Source organism: Diplotaxodon limnothrissa, linkage group LG7 (genome assembly GCF_057381915.1).
Source record: "Diplotaxodon limnothrissa isolate DT_005_m linkage group LG7, D_limnothrissa_male_GT1.1, whole genome shotgun sequence".
Classification (NCBI taxonomy): domain Eukaryota; kingdom Metazoa; phylum Chordata; class Actinopteri; order Cichliformes; family Cichlidae; genus Diplotaxodon; species Diplotaxodon limnothrissa.
In genome coordinates this window covers 18,914,973-18,935,663 of record NC_140602.1, presented here as the reverse complement: position 1 = coordinate 18,935,663, position 20,691 = coordinate 18,914,973, and the positions used below count along the sequence as shown (strand labels likewise).

The 20,691-nt window shown below is 39.7% G+C and overlaps 1 protein-coding gene across 1 annotated transcript in view; it reads left to right on the top strand.

Annotated features, from left to right (window-relative positions):
* Positions 1-20,691, top strand: part of plxnb2b (plexin b2b) — a 157,411-nt gene that overhangs the window by 88,826 nt on the left and 47,894 nt on the right. Inside the window, exons 3-15 of the mRNA XM_085359387.1 lie at positions 4,309-5,438; positions 8,451-8,639; positions 8,774-8,905; positions 9,830-9,930; positions 11,898-12,024; positions 12,479-12,638; positions 13,211-13,322; positions 13,839-13,950; positions 14,317-14,418; positions 15,704-15,796; positions 16,332-16,419; positions 16,721-16,887; positions 17,961-18,109. Of these exons, the coding sequence (XP_085215513.1) occupies positions 4,311-5,438; positions 8,451-8,639; positions 8,774-8,905; positions 9,830-9,930; positions 11,898-12,024; positions 12,479-12,638; positions 13,211-13,322; positions 13,839-13,950; positions 14,317-14,418; positions 15,704-15,796; positions 16,332-16,419; positions 16,721-16,887; positions 17,961-18,109 (2,660 nt within the window). The 5' untranslated portion in view covers positions 4,309-4,310. The remainder of the gene's footprint in view (positions 1-4,308; positions 5,439-8,450; positions 8,640-8,773; positions 8,906-9,829; positions 9,931-11,897; positions 12,025-12,478; positions 12,639-13,210; positions 13,323-13,838; positions 13,951-14,316; positions 14,419-15,703; positions 15,797-16,331; positions 16,420-16,720; positions 16,888-17,960; positions 18,110-20,691) is intronic.

Here is a 20,691-nt window from a genome sequence, read left to right as displayed (position 1 = left end):
GAGAGGCCCCTTCACTGTCCACTTTTAAATCACGTCTTAAAACCCACTTTTATTCCTTGGCTTTTAACCTCAGTGAGACTTAGTTTCTTTTTTAATGCAGTAGTTATTTAATTAATGATTTCACTCTTCTTTTATTTGTTTTTTATCTATATCTCATGTAATTTTATTTTACAGTTCCAATGTACAGCACTTTGTGTCAGCTGTGGTTGTTTTAAAGTGCTTTATAAATAAAGTTGATGATGATGATGATGATGAGGTGCAAACTACCTGTTAAACTGCTGAGTGACAGTGAGGTGACTACCCTGTGGTGGGACTGAATTAATTTTTCATCTCAAGGTTTCTACAAGCTTTGTAAATATATGCATAGTTAAGAAGAATGATACAGTTTTACATGTGTTTAAAGTAAATACAACCTACTATAAACAGTCATGAAAAAAAGTGCACCCCATGGTTCAGTAGCTTTTAGAAAAGACTTTAGCACGAATGACCCAAAGTAATCATTTTCTGTATGACTCTGTCACATCACTATGAAGGAATCTTTTCCCACTAGTCTTCTAAAAGTAGAGAAGCTTCTAAAACGTTGCTTCAGTTGTGGGCATTCATTTATGCACAGCTCTCTTAAGGCCCCAACACAGCAATCAGGTTTTCGTAATTTAATTTTTTTCTTTTTCAGCCATTCTGTTATAAATTTGCTGTTTCAGCTAAACTTTACCTGTCAGAAAAATAGCCTGTGTGTTGAGACACAACACAACACTCTAGACTGTGTCATTATTTATTCTTGTTAAATAAATAACACATTATAATATGTTTCGTAGTTAACCTGAAGCTGTACTTACATAATTGTAAAAACTGCTAAAGACCAGAATTGGCCCATTTAAGCATTCGTGTGAAGAGTTAAAGAAGTTCTAAAGCTCAAAGATTTTTTTTCTTTCCGTAACCACAAACAATCACGTGAAAAGGAATGAGGTGAAATGCCTAATTTAAGGTCAATTCAGTGCTGGCTTCAGGCTGTTTGAATTTGAAAATTGACTTTCACCAGATCATATTTTTCAGATGTGCCAGCTTCATTAGTGCATGATGTGTTTCATTATTATTTATTCCAGGCCATTGGAGGCTTCATTAGCTGCAGGCTGATGCAGCACGCAGCCTCTAAATTTAGCAGGCTTTTATTTATTCAGAATAGCCGCGTGTTGGATGATATGCCCAGTTGTCATGTTCTCTCACAGCAGACATGTTGAAAAAAGAGGTGGGTTGGTCTGGGGAGAAATGGGCCTCATTCCACCTGTGCCACCCCCACCAGGCGTCTGTATCTGCTCAGCTCTTTGAAGCCTCTTTAATTCCAGCGTTAAGGATTAAGCCCATGAAAAAAAAGGATAAAAAGTGACAGAGTGACAGAAGGAGACATCTTAGGAGAGAACAGGCTCTTTTGAAATATGTTAAGAAATTCGTTTGCACTGACCCACAATGCAACATCTGAGGGAAATTTGTGTGACACATTTTTTTGTCTGATCAGGGACTGGCCATAGGATTTGCATGAATAGGAAAAGCACCCTTTGAAGTTGCAGTTGTAAGTGATTCTGGAGTTTTCTGAAACCTAAATGAGTGTCCAGAGATGATTGTCCTTGAATTTGTGGTCTGAGAAAGTTTTATTGGGAGTTAAAAGAAATCAAGTAATTTTTTTTGTCACAGGATACTACTGACATAATCCACTTTTTTTCTGTGTGGTATGTCATATCAGGGTAAATTGATAGTAAAGGGGATATTATAGTTTTTAGTGAAAGACACAGAGTCATCTATCTACACCATGTCTGTAGACAATCCATTAAAAAGTGGGAATTGTACATTGTGGCAGTATACAAACAGCTGTTTAATTTCATTCTGTAGGTGTGCAGATATGCAGTAGGTGTAATTGTATGTACAGGAGTGTGCTGACAGTGTTTTTGACAGGTATGTTCTTAAGCAGAAAAAATGCACATTAAAGGTCATGTAGCTTGTTAGACTACCTGAATCTGTCTAGTCAAAACATAATAATAGTCAGATGGCACCTTTATATGATAAAATTAGTATACCAACCATACTACATACAATGTCACCCTAAATTTGCTCAGAGTACAGTTTTTGTTTACAGATCACAGAGCTGCTGATTTCATCCTATGGTGATTTTTTTCCTTTAATACCATTTTTTCCTTTTAGTTTTTCTCTGTGGACATTTTTGCAGTTTGCCACCTCACTTTGTCAGTGAAAGTTGTCTCTGTTTTGCTTTTGATGTCAACATTTTGAGGCTGTGAGGCTGTTTTGCAACTCGTGCAGTTTCTGTGAAGCTTCCCTGAAAACTCAAGCACAAGCGTTATTGTCCTGCCGCTTAAAGCTGACACGGGCTTGTAATTGCCGATGGATATGTCCTTTGAAATTGAAGTTGTGTTACTTTAGAGCTGAAATAATAGTTTACATAATATACCCTTTATTTTGTCCACTCTGTACTGTGCACGTAAACTCAAGATTTCTTTTCTGTTTTTTTGGTCTTTTCCTCTCAGTTAAATCTTGGCATAACACTTACCGCCCCTCCTTAATTAAAGCTGTAAAAAAAGCTGCCGCACACATTTCTGTCCTGAATAAGCAGAGAGAGGGATTTTATTGCACCATTACCATTTTAATGGAAATATTTAAGACTATGAATTGAAAAGGGCACAATACATTTATGTAATGAAATGGGTTAAGGGGGGGTGGATAGTTTGAGGCAGTAAATGGGGGGGGGGCTAAAAAATCAAGAAATCGAATTGTCTACTTAAATGAAAATGAGTGTTGCCAGTGAAATTAACGGCCATGCGCGCCCCCCCCCCCCCCCCCCCCCCCCCCCCCAGGCAAATGTCCAATCAGTGGTCTTCCCACTTAGTCCAGTGAGCAAAGGCAGGTTGACATAATAAAACACAGTTTTGGCAAGTGACTTTGACAAATGTGTCTGTGAACTTGACTGGCAAGATGATATGAGGAGGAGGATACTACTGAGTGTGTGCAAGACTGAAACCACATGCAAACATACACTAACATTTGCTGTGTGGGCAATGGCTGCTTCAAAGCCACCTGCAGTTCCATATTTACCACAGCCTGCGCAAACAGCAGTGAACGAAGGCTCCACAGGCACCTGCTGTTAGCCGGTACATGAAGCTGTCTGTAGTTTACAAGGATGTTGTGTGATCATATTTCCTGAGACAAAACAGTGTACTTCCTAAACACATTGTGTGGCTGTTAGGGCGGAAAAAAAGCAAGTGTAAATGAAGTTGGATGTGATCCAAGCTTTTTAAAGAGTTGTTTATTGTGTTATGGGTTGAGATCTAGTTGTTATCCTTGTCTTTTTTACCCCTACACAAACCAGTTTTATTTTTTTCACCAGTGATGGCTTGAGATAAGTCAATTGAATTCAACCCCCTCCCCCCCGTAATATAACTGGATCAGGGAGTTGAGTCAGACACAAACACCTACGCCATGCGCTGTCATCTCGAGGCAGTTTTTAAATGGTTTTAGCCCCATAACTTAAATCTGTGACTCTAAAGTGGGATATGCTTCATGTGTTGTACACCTTAAAATCCCAGTTCATTCAAATTACTTCCTGTTACTTTTGTATATACACTAGGCTATAACTTCAGGTGTATAGCCTAGTGCAACCCTATTAATGTCTCCATGTGCAGATTTTCTAAAAATACACTATATTGCCAAAAGTATTCACTCACCCATCCAAATCATTGAATTCAGGTGTTCCAATCACTTCCAGTTGAATATAATCAAGAAGCTAGGCATGTAGACTGCTTCTACAAACATTTGTGAAAGAATTTGTCACTCTCAGGAACTCAGGGAATTGCAGTGTGGTACCCTGATAGGACGTCACCTGTGTAGCAAGTCCAGTCGTGAAATTTTCTCGCTACTAAATATTCTGCAGTCGCAGTCACAGTCAGTGGGTGTTTCCTATTCCAATGTGCCAGTGCACACTGTGTGCCAGTGCACAAAGCAAGGTTCATACAGACATGGATGACGGAGTTTGATGTAGAAGAACTTGACTGGCCTGCACACAGTCCTGACCTCAAACTGACCCTCAGCCCCTCCCAGTGAAGCAGGCTTGTTGCTTAGAACCAGTGTAAAGACAACTGATTTACCTTCAGTTTTATGTATGAGTATATGTGTATGTATGTGGGGTTATATTAACTACACACAAACCCTTTGTTGATGTGTCATGTTGCTGATAGTTAATGTGCATTTAAAGTTCCATTTAACTTCATTAATAATAAAACACTTCTTCCTTTCTGTTCCTTCCAGAGATGGCAAGCTGGGTCTCCATCCTTCTCTTCCTCTTCTGGCTGTCAGTCTCTCAAGCCCAAGGGGGGAGTGGAAAAATCCCCACTGTGGAATTCATCTCTGAAACCCTGATTAACAATGTGGTCCAGGACCCACAGACTGGTCGCATCTACCTGGGAGCAGTCAACAATATCTTCCAGCTGAGCCCGTCCCTCCAGAAGGAGGCCCGCACTGAGACGGGCCCAAAAAAAGATGCCAAAACATGTACACCTCCTGCTTCAGGCTGTCAGGACACAGTGCTCATGCCCAACAGCAACAAACTTCTGCTGGTCCACCCATCCAATGGTTCACTAATAGTATGTGGCAGTCGGTACAGAGGCATATGTTCCCTCCTCAACCTGTCTAATGTAGAACAAGAGTTGTATTACAATGACAACAAAGGAGAGAGGACTTACGTGGCTAGCATAGAGGATAATGTGAACGTGGTGAGCGTCATGTCCAACTACACAAAAAATGGCCGGACCTTCAAAGTGTTCCTTGTTGGAAAGGGCTATGGAAGCCTGGACAGTACAAAACTAATCAGCACACGAATCCTTGAGGACTACCAGGACTGGGTTGTGTTTGAGAACATCATTGAGGCATCAGCGGTACAGACGGCGCCATTTGTCCTCAAGTACTTACACGACTTCCAACATGCCTTCAAAGAGGATGGTTTTGTGTATTTCCTCTTTTCTCGGACTCTCGATGGCACAGATAACAAAAACTTGACTTTTGTGTCTCGTCTTTGTGAAAATGACCAACATTACTATTCGTACACAGAGCTCCAGTTAACCTGCGGTACAAACAACCGGTACAACAAAGTCCAAGCTGCATATGTGACTTTTCCAGGAAAAGAGCTGGCACGGGTCATGTCTCAATCTGGTAATTATGGGACGGTCACCTCATTCACAAAAGTCCTCTTCATGGTGGCTCATCCAGATGACGACGAAAGCGACTCTGCTCTCTGCATGTACCCGCTGAACTCCATCAATCAGCAGCTGATGGATATAATCAGTGCATGCTACAGTGACTCTGGGGAGATTTCTGGGGTTCCTGCTGTGGACGTACCCTACTCATCTCAAACCTACACAGCATGCACTTCAAAAATTTCTGTAAGTGCTTCTTTGTCAGCTGACTCTAATTTAAAAGAATGTTTTGAAAAACTCAGATTGGTATAATTATAATCTTTAATGCAGTTATCACTTTTTATTATAAAATCTCAACATTTAATTCGTTCCCTGGATAACTTGTAATCTGACCAAGTCTTAAAAAACAAGGCTCATACACTTCCTTTACAATGCAACAGTGTCCAATGAGAATTTGTGAAAGACACAATTCTTGTAGTCTCTGTACACCACCACAGTGGATTTTAAATCACACAATCAAGACGTGGCTAAAGTGCAGACTTTCTACTTTAATTAGGGGGCTTCAGTATTTTGGGGGGTTTTTTGTTTAGCATTTGTCTGAATCTAAGCAGAGAGTATAGCCCTGTACACTTCACATTTCATCCTTCTGTTTCTGTTTCGATCAGCAGTCACAGTAATCAGACAGTAGTGACCCAGTTTCAGTGGCAGCTATATATGCCCAATCTGATCATGAGCTGCTTCTCACCCCTCCATATTTTTCTCTACCCATCATTCTGGTTCAGGCTGTTAATCTTGGTCTAAGAAGGTTGGAAAGAAAAGCGTCTGGACTTTAAGTTGCTTGAAGACGTTTCACCTCTCATCCGAGAAGCTCCTTCAGTTCTAGGGTCAAATGGTGGAAAGTTCCAGATTTAAGCCCTGTGGGAGGATTCCCCCAAAAGGGACAATATATTCTTTTCCTAATCACACAAGCCAAGGTGTAAAAAAAGGGGTGTAGGTCCCAATCAGCCAAGGTTTCGGATAAGCTCATTGTGAAACCTAGCCCCACCCTATCATGTGATTTCTTGAGGTCAAATGGCCCAGGATGCAAGTGGCCGTGAAGGGATCTCAAAACTTGATTATAGATAGCAGACAGTTGGTGTCGTAAGCCACCGCCTCTGTTCAAAGATGGCTGTCCACAGTGGACATAGATGGCTTCTTTCACTTCTCTTTAAATCTGGGACTCTCCACCATTTGACCCTAGAACTGAAGAAGCTTCTCGGATGAGAGGTGAAACGTCTTCAAGCAACTTAAAGAAGTCCAGACACTTTTCTTTCCAAGCTCCTTAGACTACGATGACATGGATGACTGAGAACCTTCACAAACATGCTGTTTATCTTCAATCAATCAATCAATCTTTATTTATAAAGCACTTTTCATACAAAAAAAATGTAGCACAAAGTGCTTTACATAGTTAAAAGCAGCCCACCCCACCCTCCAACTCACTCCCCACACTCTCATTAACATAAATGATGTGAATACACACATATCCCCCCCCCCCCCCCCCCCCCCACACACACACACACACACACACACACACACACACACACACACACACACACGCGCACACTTAAAGAGTAAAAATTGGGCTGGGCTCGCAAGAGCCAAGTGAGGAAACACTATAACAGGGAGCTGTCTGCACCGGGAGCCGGTCACAGACCGCAGCCTCCAGGCTGGGCACACAGCAGGAGGGAGGCAAAGGAGCCCCCCTTGGTTTCACCTATCCAAAGATTTTTTTATTTCAGAACTGTAAAGGTTCTTTCAGATTTTCTTTGGCAAAGTTTAATCTGATCCTCTTGTTATTGAGTGTAACCGATAGTTTGAACCTTGTTCTATTCCCATTCATGGAGGTGTTGTGATATGTCTACCACCCCTGGGTGTTTTTGACTTAGATGTTATGAAGCCATTTTTCTTATCTATGGAAATAATTTTTCTCAGGTCTTTATGTGTTGCTGAGCTGGCCATTTCATTCCTTATTTTCTAAGAAAGTACCAGATTTTTAATTTTTTTTTATTCCTGAAGTTTTTATTATTTCTGTCCAACCATCTATTCGCTTCCGCTTATCCTTTTTCAGGGTTGTGAGGGGCGTCTGGAGCCTATCCCAGCTGTCTTAGGGTGGGAGGCAGGGTACACTGTGGACAGGTCACCAGATTCTGGTTTATTTTTTCAGCTGAATGCTAGCCTATCTCACTTGCACTGACATGTATTTGGGGATTTTTATTTACAATTAGAAAGAAAAGCTATAAAATGTAAATTCGACACTTCAAACCACCTTCAAATATTACGTCCACTTCATTTGTCATGAAGTAACAAGGGAACTGGCCTCACCTGGAACTACTTGTCAGTCGAATATCCAGTTGGTTTTAAACCTCTAAAAAAGGGGGACTGTGTATAAAAATGGCTCAAATTCTCAAAGAAGTTTTGGCGAAGATTTGCTAAAATGCCTTGAGTTAAAGCTTAAAGTTTAACTTCAATCACTTATTGATTGTTTGATTTAGAACCAGCCTTTGTGGTGTAGAAAAATAAAACCACCAAAATTACGCCTTTGTTCAAGTTATGGGCCGAACTTTAATATGGATCACTCTCCTCTCTCCATGTACTAAATACACTTGTCAAATTTGGCGGTCTATTCATGTTTTAAAATTTTCCCTTTGCTGCCTCTGACATGTCAAGACCGCTGCTACCCTGCACCACTGGTTGATATTTTAGCTGTTTCACATCTCCAGCTCCCACCATAGGGTCTGCAGCTGTAGGGTATTTACTTTAGAGAGACTGAGCTTAATACCGAGATCAGTACCTACTCAGAAATAATTGAAGTATTCCATGAACAATTTTAATATGCCAAAGACTTTTTTAGTTATGGCCCAACTTAACTGGTTATTTTACATTTTTTACTTGCATGTATTAGTAGTTTCTTGTTAAGTGATCGTTAACACGAGTTTTCCTATTGTTCTCGTCTCAGACTTCCAACTCTAAAGCAAATACTTACTTGTAATTTTTATTCATTATTTTAATTCATTATTGTAATCAAAGAAATGATCAGTCAAAACAAAGTCAATTTTAGATTGTAGATTAAAATGGTCGAGTGTTCAAAGCACATTTCCCATCTCTGTTATAAAGTTTAAGTAGGATACGAACAGTACTGCAAAGACAGTTAATGTTATTGGAGTGAAAAGCAAGCAATGTCTGATCGTCCCTTCTTGTTATCCTTTCCCTTTACAGAAGGATGCATTGGGAAACTTCAAGTGTGGTGCAGAACATTTGCTTTCGCCTCTGGCAAGCAAGCCAGCATTTGCCTTAAAGGCAGATGCAGCGTTGACCATGTCGGTCCATCTGACTGCTGTAACTGTTGCTGTGGAGAATGACCACACGATCGCCTTTTTGGGCAGCGCCAACGGAGAGGTCTTCAAGGTTGAGTTCTCTTGTGGTTTTTTTTGTTGGATATTTTTTTCCTCAGTTTAAACTTTTATCTGAGGGAAGGTGTATCAAGTGAATTTAAAACCTCAAATTTCTCTTACCTTTTGTCTTTTGTTTATTTTGTCCAGGTACACCTGAGACCAGGTGAATATGGCAACGAGCCGTACTCCTATGTTGGCAACAACATAGGAGAGAAGGTCAACAAGAACCTTTTCCTTGACCAAAGCCAGAGCCACCTCTACATTACCACAGAGAAAAGGGTGTGTGTGTATATTTAACACTTATTATACATTAAAATTGTATACTTGCTGGTGCTAAGACTGAGCTCCACAATGACTGTATTCATTTAAAAGAGAAAAAATTGATCCAAACCCAAAAACTATGCTGTGGTTATGCACGGAGAAAAGCCTGTATGGTGCCACTGTAGAAAGCTGCCTTGATTAAAATGAGAGATGTTGCTTTCAAAATGTCTTATAATATAAAACAAAGTGTTAATAGCTCTGCTGAGCAGCCTCAGTCTAATGTGGAGAGGAAAGCTCACTGTCTTAGAGAGCGGGCACATACAATACCATTTAAATATTGAGATGGTATTTTTAGAAGGGAAGACATGGACTTCACAGATCACAATCAAAAGTAGCAACGCTAGCTGCATTAAGAATAGATAAACAGATCTATACAGAATCATGGCTTTGTTCTTACATCCACACAGCTGACCAATCACAGCACGAGTATTAGCATTTTATAAAAAATAAATAAATATATAATAATCAAAATTATTTGCTCCATTGCTTTTTTAAGTTTGCGATTTCAGAAGTTTTGCTTTCATTATATTGACTCACATCTGTTTCTGCAGAGGGGGAAGAGTTTCTAATGTTGATGCTGTTAAACATTCAGATTTTATCGGAAAAATACTGATGTCTTGAAATAAGATCTAATGGATTGGCTTTTACATGTAAAAAAGAAAACAATTTCACGCTGGTTACAGTAAACATTCAGTGCTTTGTGTTGAATAAACTAAGTAATTAAACATGGGGAGAAGACAGGAGAGACCCCACTCGCTCCCACTCTGCACACCTGCAACATACTAAGGAACATTTACAGCTACACTTTAAATACTTGTTATTTTTGTCCAGTGTCTCCCGTAAGGTGCACCTTTGATCATATTTCACGTTGTAATAATCCAGATCACCAAGGTGCCAGTGCAGACGTGCCTCGAAATGAAAGACTGCCAATCATGCGTGGGACTGAGGGACCCTTACTGTGGCTGGTGTGTTTTGGAGGGCAGGTAAGGATCTCACACACACACACACACACACACACACACACACACACACGTACATTCTTGCATGCATTTACAAATGCATGCACACAGCAACAGACTAACACAAACACCCACACATGCAATTCCATCTGTAAAACACAGCAGGATATTTGTTCAGTGTTTTATTGCAGACACTTTTAGTACCCCTCAGTGTTTATATTCCATCTCCTGTTGTCCGTGCAGCCGTAAGGAATTAAAGCTGTTTGTCAGCCCTACACGGCGAAGGCAGGCTGTGCAATTTACTCTCATCAGTCTATATTTATCAGGGTCTGGAGGGTAGAAAAGTGCGCATGTATCATGTGTTTTACAGGGATGTGATCATGACTAGGAAAAAGAAGCAAACTCTGTCCCTCTGGAACTATCTGATATATCCGATGCTCTTACTGTGCAACATTGTGCATGCTATTTAGTATTAGAGCTGAAATCTATTTATCAGTTGATAAGTCAATTGACAGAATATGAATCAACAACTTTTCATAAAGAATTAATCAATTCAGTCATTTCTCAGGCAAACGATTCGATGATTTGAGCATTTGAATAGGATAATTCTGCAATTTTTCTTTTCCTTCAATTGCTCCAAATGATTTGAAGCAGTGCTTAGTTCGTTTGCTTCTCATTTATGAAAAAAATTCAGTCCGCGTGATTTACAGTGCAAATTTGATGTTGCATTATATCCTGTACTTCTGTTTATGTGCACAATATCAGTTCATCTCTATGTTAGTTTGTATTTCCTTCAGAGTATGTATTTTAGTCTTTGCTGCATTTAGTGCTAGATTGATTTTATCAAAAAGAAGTCATGTTTTTATCGCTCCTGTGTATTTTGTCTGATTGCAAAGTCATTTTTTGTCTTTAACAGTTTCATTTCTTGCATCATCACATAATATGAATAGCTTCATTAAAATTATGTCCTATTAACCAAATACCTTAGATGATCACAGCTGGGAAGCTTGAACAAAGGAGTATTTTTTTAGTACTTTGCTTAAAGGTTTTATATATATATATATATATATATATATATATATATATATATATATATATATATATATATATATATATATATATATATAGAGAGAGCAGCTGGATAGCGTAGTGGTTAGACTACACGCCTTTGGAACAGAGGATCGCAAGTTCGATTCCTGCCTGGGGCGTCTGTATCCAGTAAGGGTCCTAAGGCTAGACCCCCTATGCTAAGCAAGCCTACCGCAGACATGAGCGAGATAGATAAATATGAAGGCATGCCGGCTCGGACGTCGCCCGGATCAACAAGGTCCGCGTCAGGTGTTGAGGAACCAGGGCACCCTGACGAAAAGTGGGCTACTGGAACAAGAAGGCATCGGTGGGCAAGAGACGAAAACAGGGCGTTGTTGGAATGCTACTATGCAAGTAACCCCGGCGGAAGGGGCTACATGAATTCGGAGCACTAGGTGCGGTGACTCCCAAGCTAGGCGAGTGGCTCCAGCAGATCCCGGGAACAACATCGGAGATCTCTGTCCAGAAGAGCGCAGTCCTGGGAACAGCTAAGATACTGCGCAGGACCCTCAAGCTCCCAGGCCTCTGGTAGAGGACCCGAGCTTGAAGGATAAACCGCCCGCAGGGGCGTGCTGGGTGTTTTTATATATATATATATATATATATATATATATATATATATATATATATATATATATATATATATATATATATATATATATATATATATATATATATATATATATATATATATATATATAAGTTAAAATGACCCTACTAATGTAGTTACCATTGAGGACCTTGCATGTTTTTCTTTTTGATACATAAATCTTTATTTTGTGCACAGACCCTGCTGGAAGTCACGTAGGCATTGAGTTGTTATTTACAAACTGACTTTTTGTGAAAGCATTCATGGCATGTGCAGCTCAGGCTGATGGGATTTTCTCATCCTTCGTCTGAAGGTGTACCAGGAGGTCTGAGTGCCGACGGGCAGAGGAGAAGAATGGCTGGTTGTGGAGCCCCAAGCAGCAGTGTGTCAAGATTGTATCCTTCTCTCCTTCAAACCTTTCCTGCAGAAAGACCGGCAAGGTACAGCTCTGTTTGTTCCTCACTCAAACTGTCTCTGACTTCCTTTGTTCTCTTTTATTGTCCCTCTTTTCTCTGCAGTACCTAACTCCACTTACATGCAGAGACTGAGTAATAAACTGGGAATCAAAGACCTCAAGCTCTAGGTCTTCCAGCTCTGTATTGATCCACCCAGAAAAATCCAAACTGTCTTATTATAACCTGCATGGCTGATTGTCTGAAGATGGAGAGCCTCTTCCTATTCCCCCATTTTTTACTTCTTCTGTGTTCCTGCCCGTCTGACTCACACATGAATTCCCATCAGCAGCATGTCACTCCTTTCTCTTTCTCAGTTTCTTTCTTTAAAAAGAGAAACAGTTTCTTTATTATAACTTTGGTTACACAGAGATACAAATTCAGTGAGATGTTACGGGCTAAGAAGCCACAGTTTCCAGTCAGTATGTTTTTGTCTGTCCAGGTGAACATCAATATTCCCTCCCTTCCTACCATTGGACACTCTGACCGTCTGCAATGCAAGATTGAGTCTTTCCAGAGTAACGGCATCATGTCAGACTCTGGTGAGGTCTCCTGTGATCTGCCCCAGCCTGGGCTTATACCGAAAACACCTGAGGGCCAAGGTATGGTCTCTTTAATTACCCTGCCATGTTTCTGTCGTCTTTAAGGTCTAATGTCTGTGCTTCTCCATGATGGTTAACGCTGCATTACTAACTGGCCAAGGTGGGAAATGGGCTGAAAAAAACATGAGGTTAAGTTAATGTCAGCTGGCAAATTCTCCATCATTTTGTTGAAGAACTTACAGTGTCCAACAAATTTGCACCAGAAAATTGCATGAAATCAACACACTAATCTAATTTAAGCTTTTTTATTTCAGTTTATAGTTTTTTGTATCAGTAGTCAGCAAACATCTTGCCCAAAACAAAGTGAGTCCCATAAAAAAAGTCCTTTATAAAACAAAACATGGAACTTTTTTTAAATACAGCTCAAGTTTTGGCTTTTATACACTAATATGCAGTTCAGGCAGTTAAATAATCACTGAACTGATTCTGAGGAGATTTATCAAAATATTTAATCGCTCTGTTTTTTGTCTTTAAATGTACAAGCATACTTCACATCTTTTATATGATAAAACTTGTATTCACATAAACAGCTAGTGTATCACATTTTAACCACTGTTTTACTGTATCTTCAGACTTTGTGGCCGTGGCTATCAGGATCTTTGTGAATGAGACTGTGGAGTTGGCCACGCGGGAATTCATGTTCTACAACTGTGCTGCCACAGTGAGGAAATCTGAAAACACACCGTGAGTCAGGCTGTTAATCTTTCAGTTCTGCTCTGTCACTCAGTGAAAATACACAGTGACATGGAACACAGCATCATCTGACAACCTTGATGTAAATGTATCACCGTGCATGAGCAGATGAGAGATCAAGGCTCTGTTTGTAAATTGTGATGCATGGTGGTTTTGAATGCACCTCTTGCATTTTCACTCCTGCTTCTATTACCAAGCCGAGGAAATTGCCTCAGTTTCCTTTTCATTAATCAAAAAAAGAAAGTCGATCCTGGCTGTTTTTTTCCCCTCATTTTTTTCTGCATTTCTTTCACACAGAGGAACGTGTGATGAACGAGCTTTGCTTATGTGAAGTTGCAGAGATCCATTTCATTGTCAGCAACATAGATTTTTGTGCCGGACGCTCTCTGATGAGTTTGCATGTTTTAGATGTTGTTTGTGTGTGCTTTTGTGTGTGCATGCTCTACCCTGATTGTGCATGTGAAAGTATTTCCTTATCCAAGTTGGTCCATATTTCTGTGTTTTCAGGTGCATGTCATGTGTAAGCAGTCAGTGGGGATGTCAGTGGAACACGCAGGACCACACCTGCAGCGATGCGGACAACAGCGTGGTTGTTTCCCACATCATCAAGCACCGTCAGGTTAGTTCTTTCTAGAGCTGTGAGTTCAGTGACAGGTCAAGGACTCTTTTCTGTCATGTATGTGTGTGATAGATGTGGAGAACGACTATACCACAAGTTTTAAAGGACACATCTAAACTTTACATGTGATTCACCGCCTGAGTGGTCCAAACTCCTCCTGAAAAATTAATAAATACACAAATCCCACTATCAGCTGCCACCATCTTGCATGACAAACGTTGCAGGGTGGAGGATATCAGATTCCAAGTCAGCGGATGTTTCAGCGATATAGTTATCTGTCGCCACAGATGAGGGTGTCCGTTAAGTGGTTAGCATGTTTAAAATGTAAATTATTAAAGTATCTAATTTGTTTTCATTCTGTTTCAGAGCGCAAACTGTCCTCGGTTCGAGAATCCAGATCCTGTGCTCATCCCTGTGGGCTACAAGACTCGAATCAGCTTTGAAGGCATAAATCTGAAACATTACCAGGTAAACTGGCCCCACTCCACCTCCAACATGCATCTGAGTTCCAGGGAAAGAAACACTCTCTTTCTGTTTGTGGATATCCCTTTGACAGAAAAAAGGAAAAACACAACAGGTTCATTTTTAGGCTAAAAGAAAGGAGAATGAGCCAAACTTGTTTCAGTTTTTTCTACTCTTGCATCTGTTAGTGATCTGTAAGTGATGATACCGCACTCTTACCAACTGTTTAAATGTTGCAAATAAAAAAAAAAAGTTAACTTAAAGAGATTGAAAGGAAGCAAAAATGGCTCCTTTAGACAGTGAATGAACTTTGGGGGCCACACCAAAGTCCAATATAAGATAAATAAGGATTATTTTGTCTGTGAATCATGCAAAGCTACTCTGGTAAAGTTCGATTTTGGAATTTGAAGTAATGATAATAGTTCCCCTTTAACCCTCTCAGGCTCAAATTAAACTTTTTGTTGCTAATGCACAACCAAGTCCTGCAGTGGTACTTCTGAGTAAAAAAAAAAACCCATAAAATATGTATGTGGGGTAATCAGGTTGTTAGTTTTTAACTGTTGCAAATCGGCAACGCCTGCCTTGAGAGGGTTAAGGCTGGAGTTTTCTGTTGGAAGAGGGCTTAAAACTTACTTTTTACCATTCAACCGTAGCGAACAGGTGTGAGGACACCCAACTTTGTGAACAGAATTACTCAAAAAATCTTGTGAATACAATAACTCAAGACGGACGTCTCCTTGGATGTTTAAACTTACCATAGGCAAATCAAGGAAGTTAAGGGGTGGCACTGGGGACCGTCAGTATTTTTGTTTTTGTCATGATTATGCAGAGTATCTTTCCACATGAATAACATTACAAATCCCAATTCTTTTACTATCAGACAGCAATATAAGCTGTAACAGTTCACTTAGTTGTCACAACATACATCTTGATCATTTTCTTTGAATGTGTGAGTTCTGATGGACTTTATTGGTGCAGGTTCCCGGGGATCCATTCATGTTTCATCAATCAAGGTTTTGACAGCTGATCTTTCACAGCTGTGAAAATCAAAACTTGTAAGCCCTGTGTGAAGGTTTTGTAATCACACAGCTTTCTGGGCTGTTTCCCTTTTGGTTGTTGTGTGTATATGTTCAGTGTTGCTGATTTGATTTTACACACTTGAGTAGGATCAGAGAAACTGCAATTGTTTCCATGCTCTATACAAAGAAGAGCATCAGAGAACAGTACTGTAAAAGTATGATCAGCATGAATACACATCAGCATTTTTGTGTTTGTTTGTGTGGTTCTGCAGGGTCATCATTTCACCATTGGCAGTGAGCTGATGACAAAGGAAGAAGATGTCTCGTTTGAGGGGGGACCATTCTACACATTCAGTGGCTTCAATGTGAGCATGACCCCTCGTTTGACATTTGTCTTGATGCAACACACTCAACACAGGTCTTTGCACTGTGACTGGTTTGTGGTCCTAGTATTCAAAGTACAACCTAGAAATACACTGAAAGAGTGAATGTATATATTCTGCAGCAAAAAAACTGTGTGAAGACTTTCTGTTTGTGAACAGCTGTATTTATGTTCCACATTTATAAAAGAAGTCAACCTTTAGCCTTTTTTCACATTCCCTTTGATATTCTCTAGCTCCCTCTAATGGACATGCTCCCCTCGCTGGAGAGTTAAACACCATCTCCACATTGTGAACTTTGTGATTGGGAAGCTCAAACAGTGCTTAGCCTCCAGCTATGTTCTTTTCCAACATTGATTTCTGTAGCTGAAAATCTGCCAGACTGGGTATATATTCTTTTTTCTTTCTTATTTTCCCTTGGCGTGGGGGAGCAGCAGCCCACACTGTTTGCAGAGAAGAGCTTAAGTGCCATTAATCACAGGATTCTGTATTAATAATTCATTTTCTTCCAATTTCTTAGTTTTTCTATGATAAGTCACCGGAGACCAATGTTCTGTTCTACGTGAAGGACAAGGAGTCTGGCGAGAAGATGGACAGCACGGTGAACGGTGTGTCTTCACATATTAATGAGGAGATTTCATTTTAATGCCCTGTGTGTACACGGCAAGTCCCACTGTGGGGCTTCAGCTGGATTTAAGGAAGCTACCTTTAATCTGCACTTGAAAATTACAAAACATTACTGCACAATCTAACAGCTTTGTACATGAAGGATTCAGATAAATGTATGTTACTGCAGGAGTCACTTGAAATTAGATTGTCCATCAATTTTTCATTGAGGATGCAAGAATATGCTCTTTGAATGTACAATAACATAATATTGTTTTTGTTTCCTCACTATTATCTCTACAGTCACACTGTACAACTGTGCCGTTGAGAGGAACGACTGTAGTCTTTGTAAGAACGCCGACCCAAAGTACAAGTGTGTGTGGTGCAGCAAGAAGCAGGCGTGTGTGTATGAGAAGCTCTGCGATCCTCTCCCCAGCAACACCGAGTGTCCTGACCCTGAGATCACCAATGTGAGTCGTCACAGTGCTGTCATGACTTCATGTTTACCTTTGAAATGGAAACTGTACCTTCTTTAAAATCTTGTGATTGGATGTAAAAACACATTGACTGTGGTGATTGGACTGAGGTCTTCACTGGCCGTGTATTTTTCTTCCACAGAGGAGTTGGGAGTGTGTTTCTCCTTGAGAGTGTGCGGCGCTGTTCCTTAGCACATGTCGATCGGATCAATTCTTTGTTTGTTCACCTAATTGTTCGTGCCTCTTTGTCATTGATAAAAATCCATCAGTAATTGTGTTTATATCATTCTGACAGAGGCTATCACCTAACCGGCTGCAGCCTGACAGACAGAGATACTGCAGATAAATCACCATGACTTTGTATGTTGTTGAGATTCAACTTAACAACTATACAAAGGATTCCAGTGAGATTTTCTGAAGACGTTGAGAGTCTGCAGTGTTGACCTTTATGGTTTTATTATTCATAGACACTTGTGCCCATGTTCAGGTTAAACATATGATAAGGGACACAGTGCAGTAAACATCATACCTGTTATACATTAGCATGCTAGCTTTGTCATTGTGAGCATGTTAATGTTACAGTGCAGTGTGAAGCACCATTATCTCTTTAAGTACAGCCTTGCAGGAATGCTGCACACTGTGTGTGTCTCGCATTAGTGTATTTTATTTGAAGTTGAATTCACATTTTTTAAATTAAAAAATTACAGGAAAAATATTCAAATTTCATATTTTACTATAAAATGTTCAATTTATCTCGTCACAAAAATGTTTGTTTTTGTTTTGTATTTACCAGAACATCTGCTTTTATATTTTAGTCAAATTTTCTGACCTACAAATACAATATGGGTCATGTTCAAATACATGCAGACATGCATACAGATGTGACTCATACAGTATTGATGTAATTCTCCACTTGGCCTTGAATGTTAAATACTTAAGTCAGCTCAATAGTGGTTAAACAGACTGTGTAAATCTCTTGTATGTTCTTATTGCACAAATAATCTGGTTAAATCCATTTCCAATCCCTTCTTCCTATAAACACCCTCCTATTGCATCTCCACATCCAGATCAGCCCTCTTTTCGGCCCCGTGCTGGGAGGCATCTCCATCACCATCAGCGGTTCCAACCTCGGCATCGATCAGGGAGACATTAAAAGCATCACGGTGGCTGGGAAGCCCTGCATTCATGAGCCAGAAAAATACTCCGTCTCCAAAAGGTAAAGTTGCCCACATGCAGTTGTGCACTATGCACAGGAAATGTAACCCACCTGGAGGCCATTCAAATGGCATATGGACAGGTTTTATCAAGTCTCTTTTTAAATGTTGTATACTTAACTGTGTTAGGAATACTTTCCTTTTGCTCAGGATAACCTGACTACAGGTTTTAATTAGCTCATTCTACAACTGTATTGATCTGAGTCTCCAGACACAGTTTGATTTAGAGACAGTCACAGTTTCCAGAGGGAAATGTCAGTAGTAGAAGTATTCACTTTTTTTCCTTTTCTTGTCACAAATGTGCAAGACAACAATGTAAAAAAGTCGCGTTACAGATTGATTGTTCAGTAAACTTTTTATAACCGTTCAAGCCAGGGTCAGTCTAAATAAAGAGTGGGCCAATCAGCCTTTTAATGATGTTTTGGTTTTTAAGCATATCATTTGAATATATTTAAGTTATTTTCTGGATAGGAACCTAAGGCGCAGATTAAAGTTGACAGAAACTGAAATTAAAGCTATAATATTTGCATGTAAAATATAGTGAGGTATAACAGCAGAATATTGAAACACTTTAGTAAAATACAAGTACATGGAAATTTTACTTAAGTTCTGCACTTAAATAAATGTACTGAACTTATTTGCTTTCTGCTGCTACTACACCACTGAATGGCACTCACATGGCTGCTGATTGAGAGGGTCTTCTCTTTTTTTTTGCCCTAATGTTGCACACATCCTTTGAGATACATGTGTTCATCAAAGCACTGTACAGGCAGTGCAGAATTATTAGGCAAGTTGTATTTTTGAGGAATAATGTTATTATTGAACAACAACCATGTTCTCAATGAACCTAAAAAACTCATTAATATCAAAGCTGAATGTTTTTGGAAGTAGTTTTTAGTTTTTTTTTAGTTTTAGCTATTTTAGGCAAGGCAAGGCAAGGCAAGTTTATTTGTATAGCACAATTCAACAACAAGGTGATTCAAAGTGCTTTACAGAGACATTAGAAACAAGAACAAATAAAAAGCATGATTTAAAATTGAATAAAACAAGCAAATAAACTAACTAACTAATTAACAAACAAACAAACAACAGTATATAAAATCAGAACAGATAAAATCAGAACAGTAGATAAAATCAGTAGTTAAATGTAAGTTTTGAAATTTAAGCTTAAAGTGTGGATTTGGTGCTTTATTCAAATGCAGCTGAGAACAGGTGAGTCTTCAACCTGGATTTAAATAAACTGAGTGTTTCAGCTGATCTGAGGCTTTCTGGGAGTTTGTTCCAGATATAAGGAGCATAAAAGCTGAATGCAGCTTCTCCGTGTCTGGTTCTGACTCTGGGAACTGATAAAAGACCGGATCCAGATGACCTGAGGGATCTGGATGGTTCATATTGGGTCAGGAGGTCATTGATGTATTTTGGTCCTAAACCATTCAGAGCTTTATAGGCCAGCATCAGAACTTTAAAGTCTATCCTCTGACGGACAGGCAGCCAGTGTAAGGACCTCAGAGCTGGACTGATGTGGTCCACTTTTTTGGTCTTAGTGAGGACTCGAGCAGCAGAGTTCTGAATGAGCTGTAGTTGTCTGACTGATTTTTTAGGTAGACCTGTAAAGATGCTGTTACAGTAATCAAGCCTACTAAAGATGAATGCATGGACTAGTTTTTCCAGGTCCTGTTGAGACATCAGATCTTTTATCCTTGATATATTCTTGAGGTGATAGTAAGCTGACTTTGTTATTGTCTTAATGTGTTTTTCTAAGTTTAGGTCTGCATCCATCACTACACCCAAATTTCTCGCCTGGTTTGTGGTTTTTAGATGTATAGATTGAAGTTCTCTGGTGACCTGTAATCGTTTTTCTTTGGCGCCAAAGACTATTACCTCAGTTTTGTTTTTGTTTAGCTGGAGAAAATTGTGGCACAACCAGTCATTGATTTCCTCAATGCATTTACCAAGAGCCTGTACAGGGCCTTGGTCTCCTGGTGACATTGTGATATATATTTGTGTGTCATCTGCATAGCTGTGATAGTTTATTTTGTTGTTGTTTATAATCTGTGCCAGTGGGAGCATGTAGATGTTAAACAGAAGGGGTCCCAAGATGGAACCTTGGGGAACTCCACATGTGATACTTGTCTGCTCAGATGTGAAGTTACCTATTGATACAAAGTATTTCCTGTTTTCTACGTATGTTTTGAACCAGTTTAGTACAGTTCCTGAAAGACCTGTCCAGTTCTCCAGTCGTTTCAGTAATATGTTGTGGTCAACTGTATCAAATGCTGCACTGAGATCCAGTAAAACTAAGACTGACATTTTTCCACTGTCTGTATTCAGACATATGTCATTAAACACTTTGGTCAGAGCGGTTTCAGTGCTGTGGTTCTGTCTAAAACCTGACTGGAAGGCATCGTAGCAATTATTCTGTTTTAAGAAGTAACTGAGCTGTTGGGAAACTGCTTTTTCAATGATCTTACTTAAAAACGGGAGATTTGAGATCGGCCTGTAGTTGTTCATTTGTGTCTTGTCAAGATTGTCCTTTTTCAGTATAGGTTTGATTACAGCAGTTTTTAGTGATTCTGGAAACACA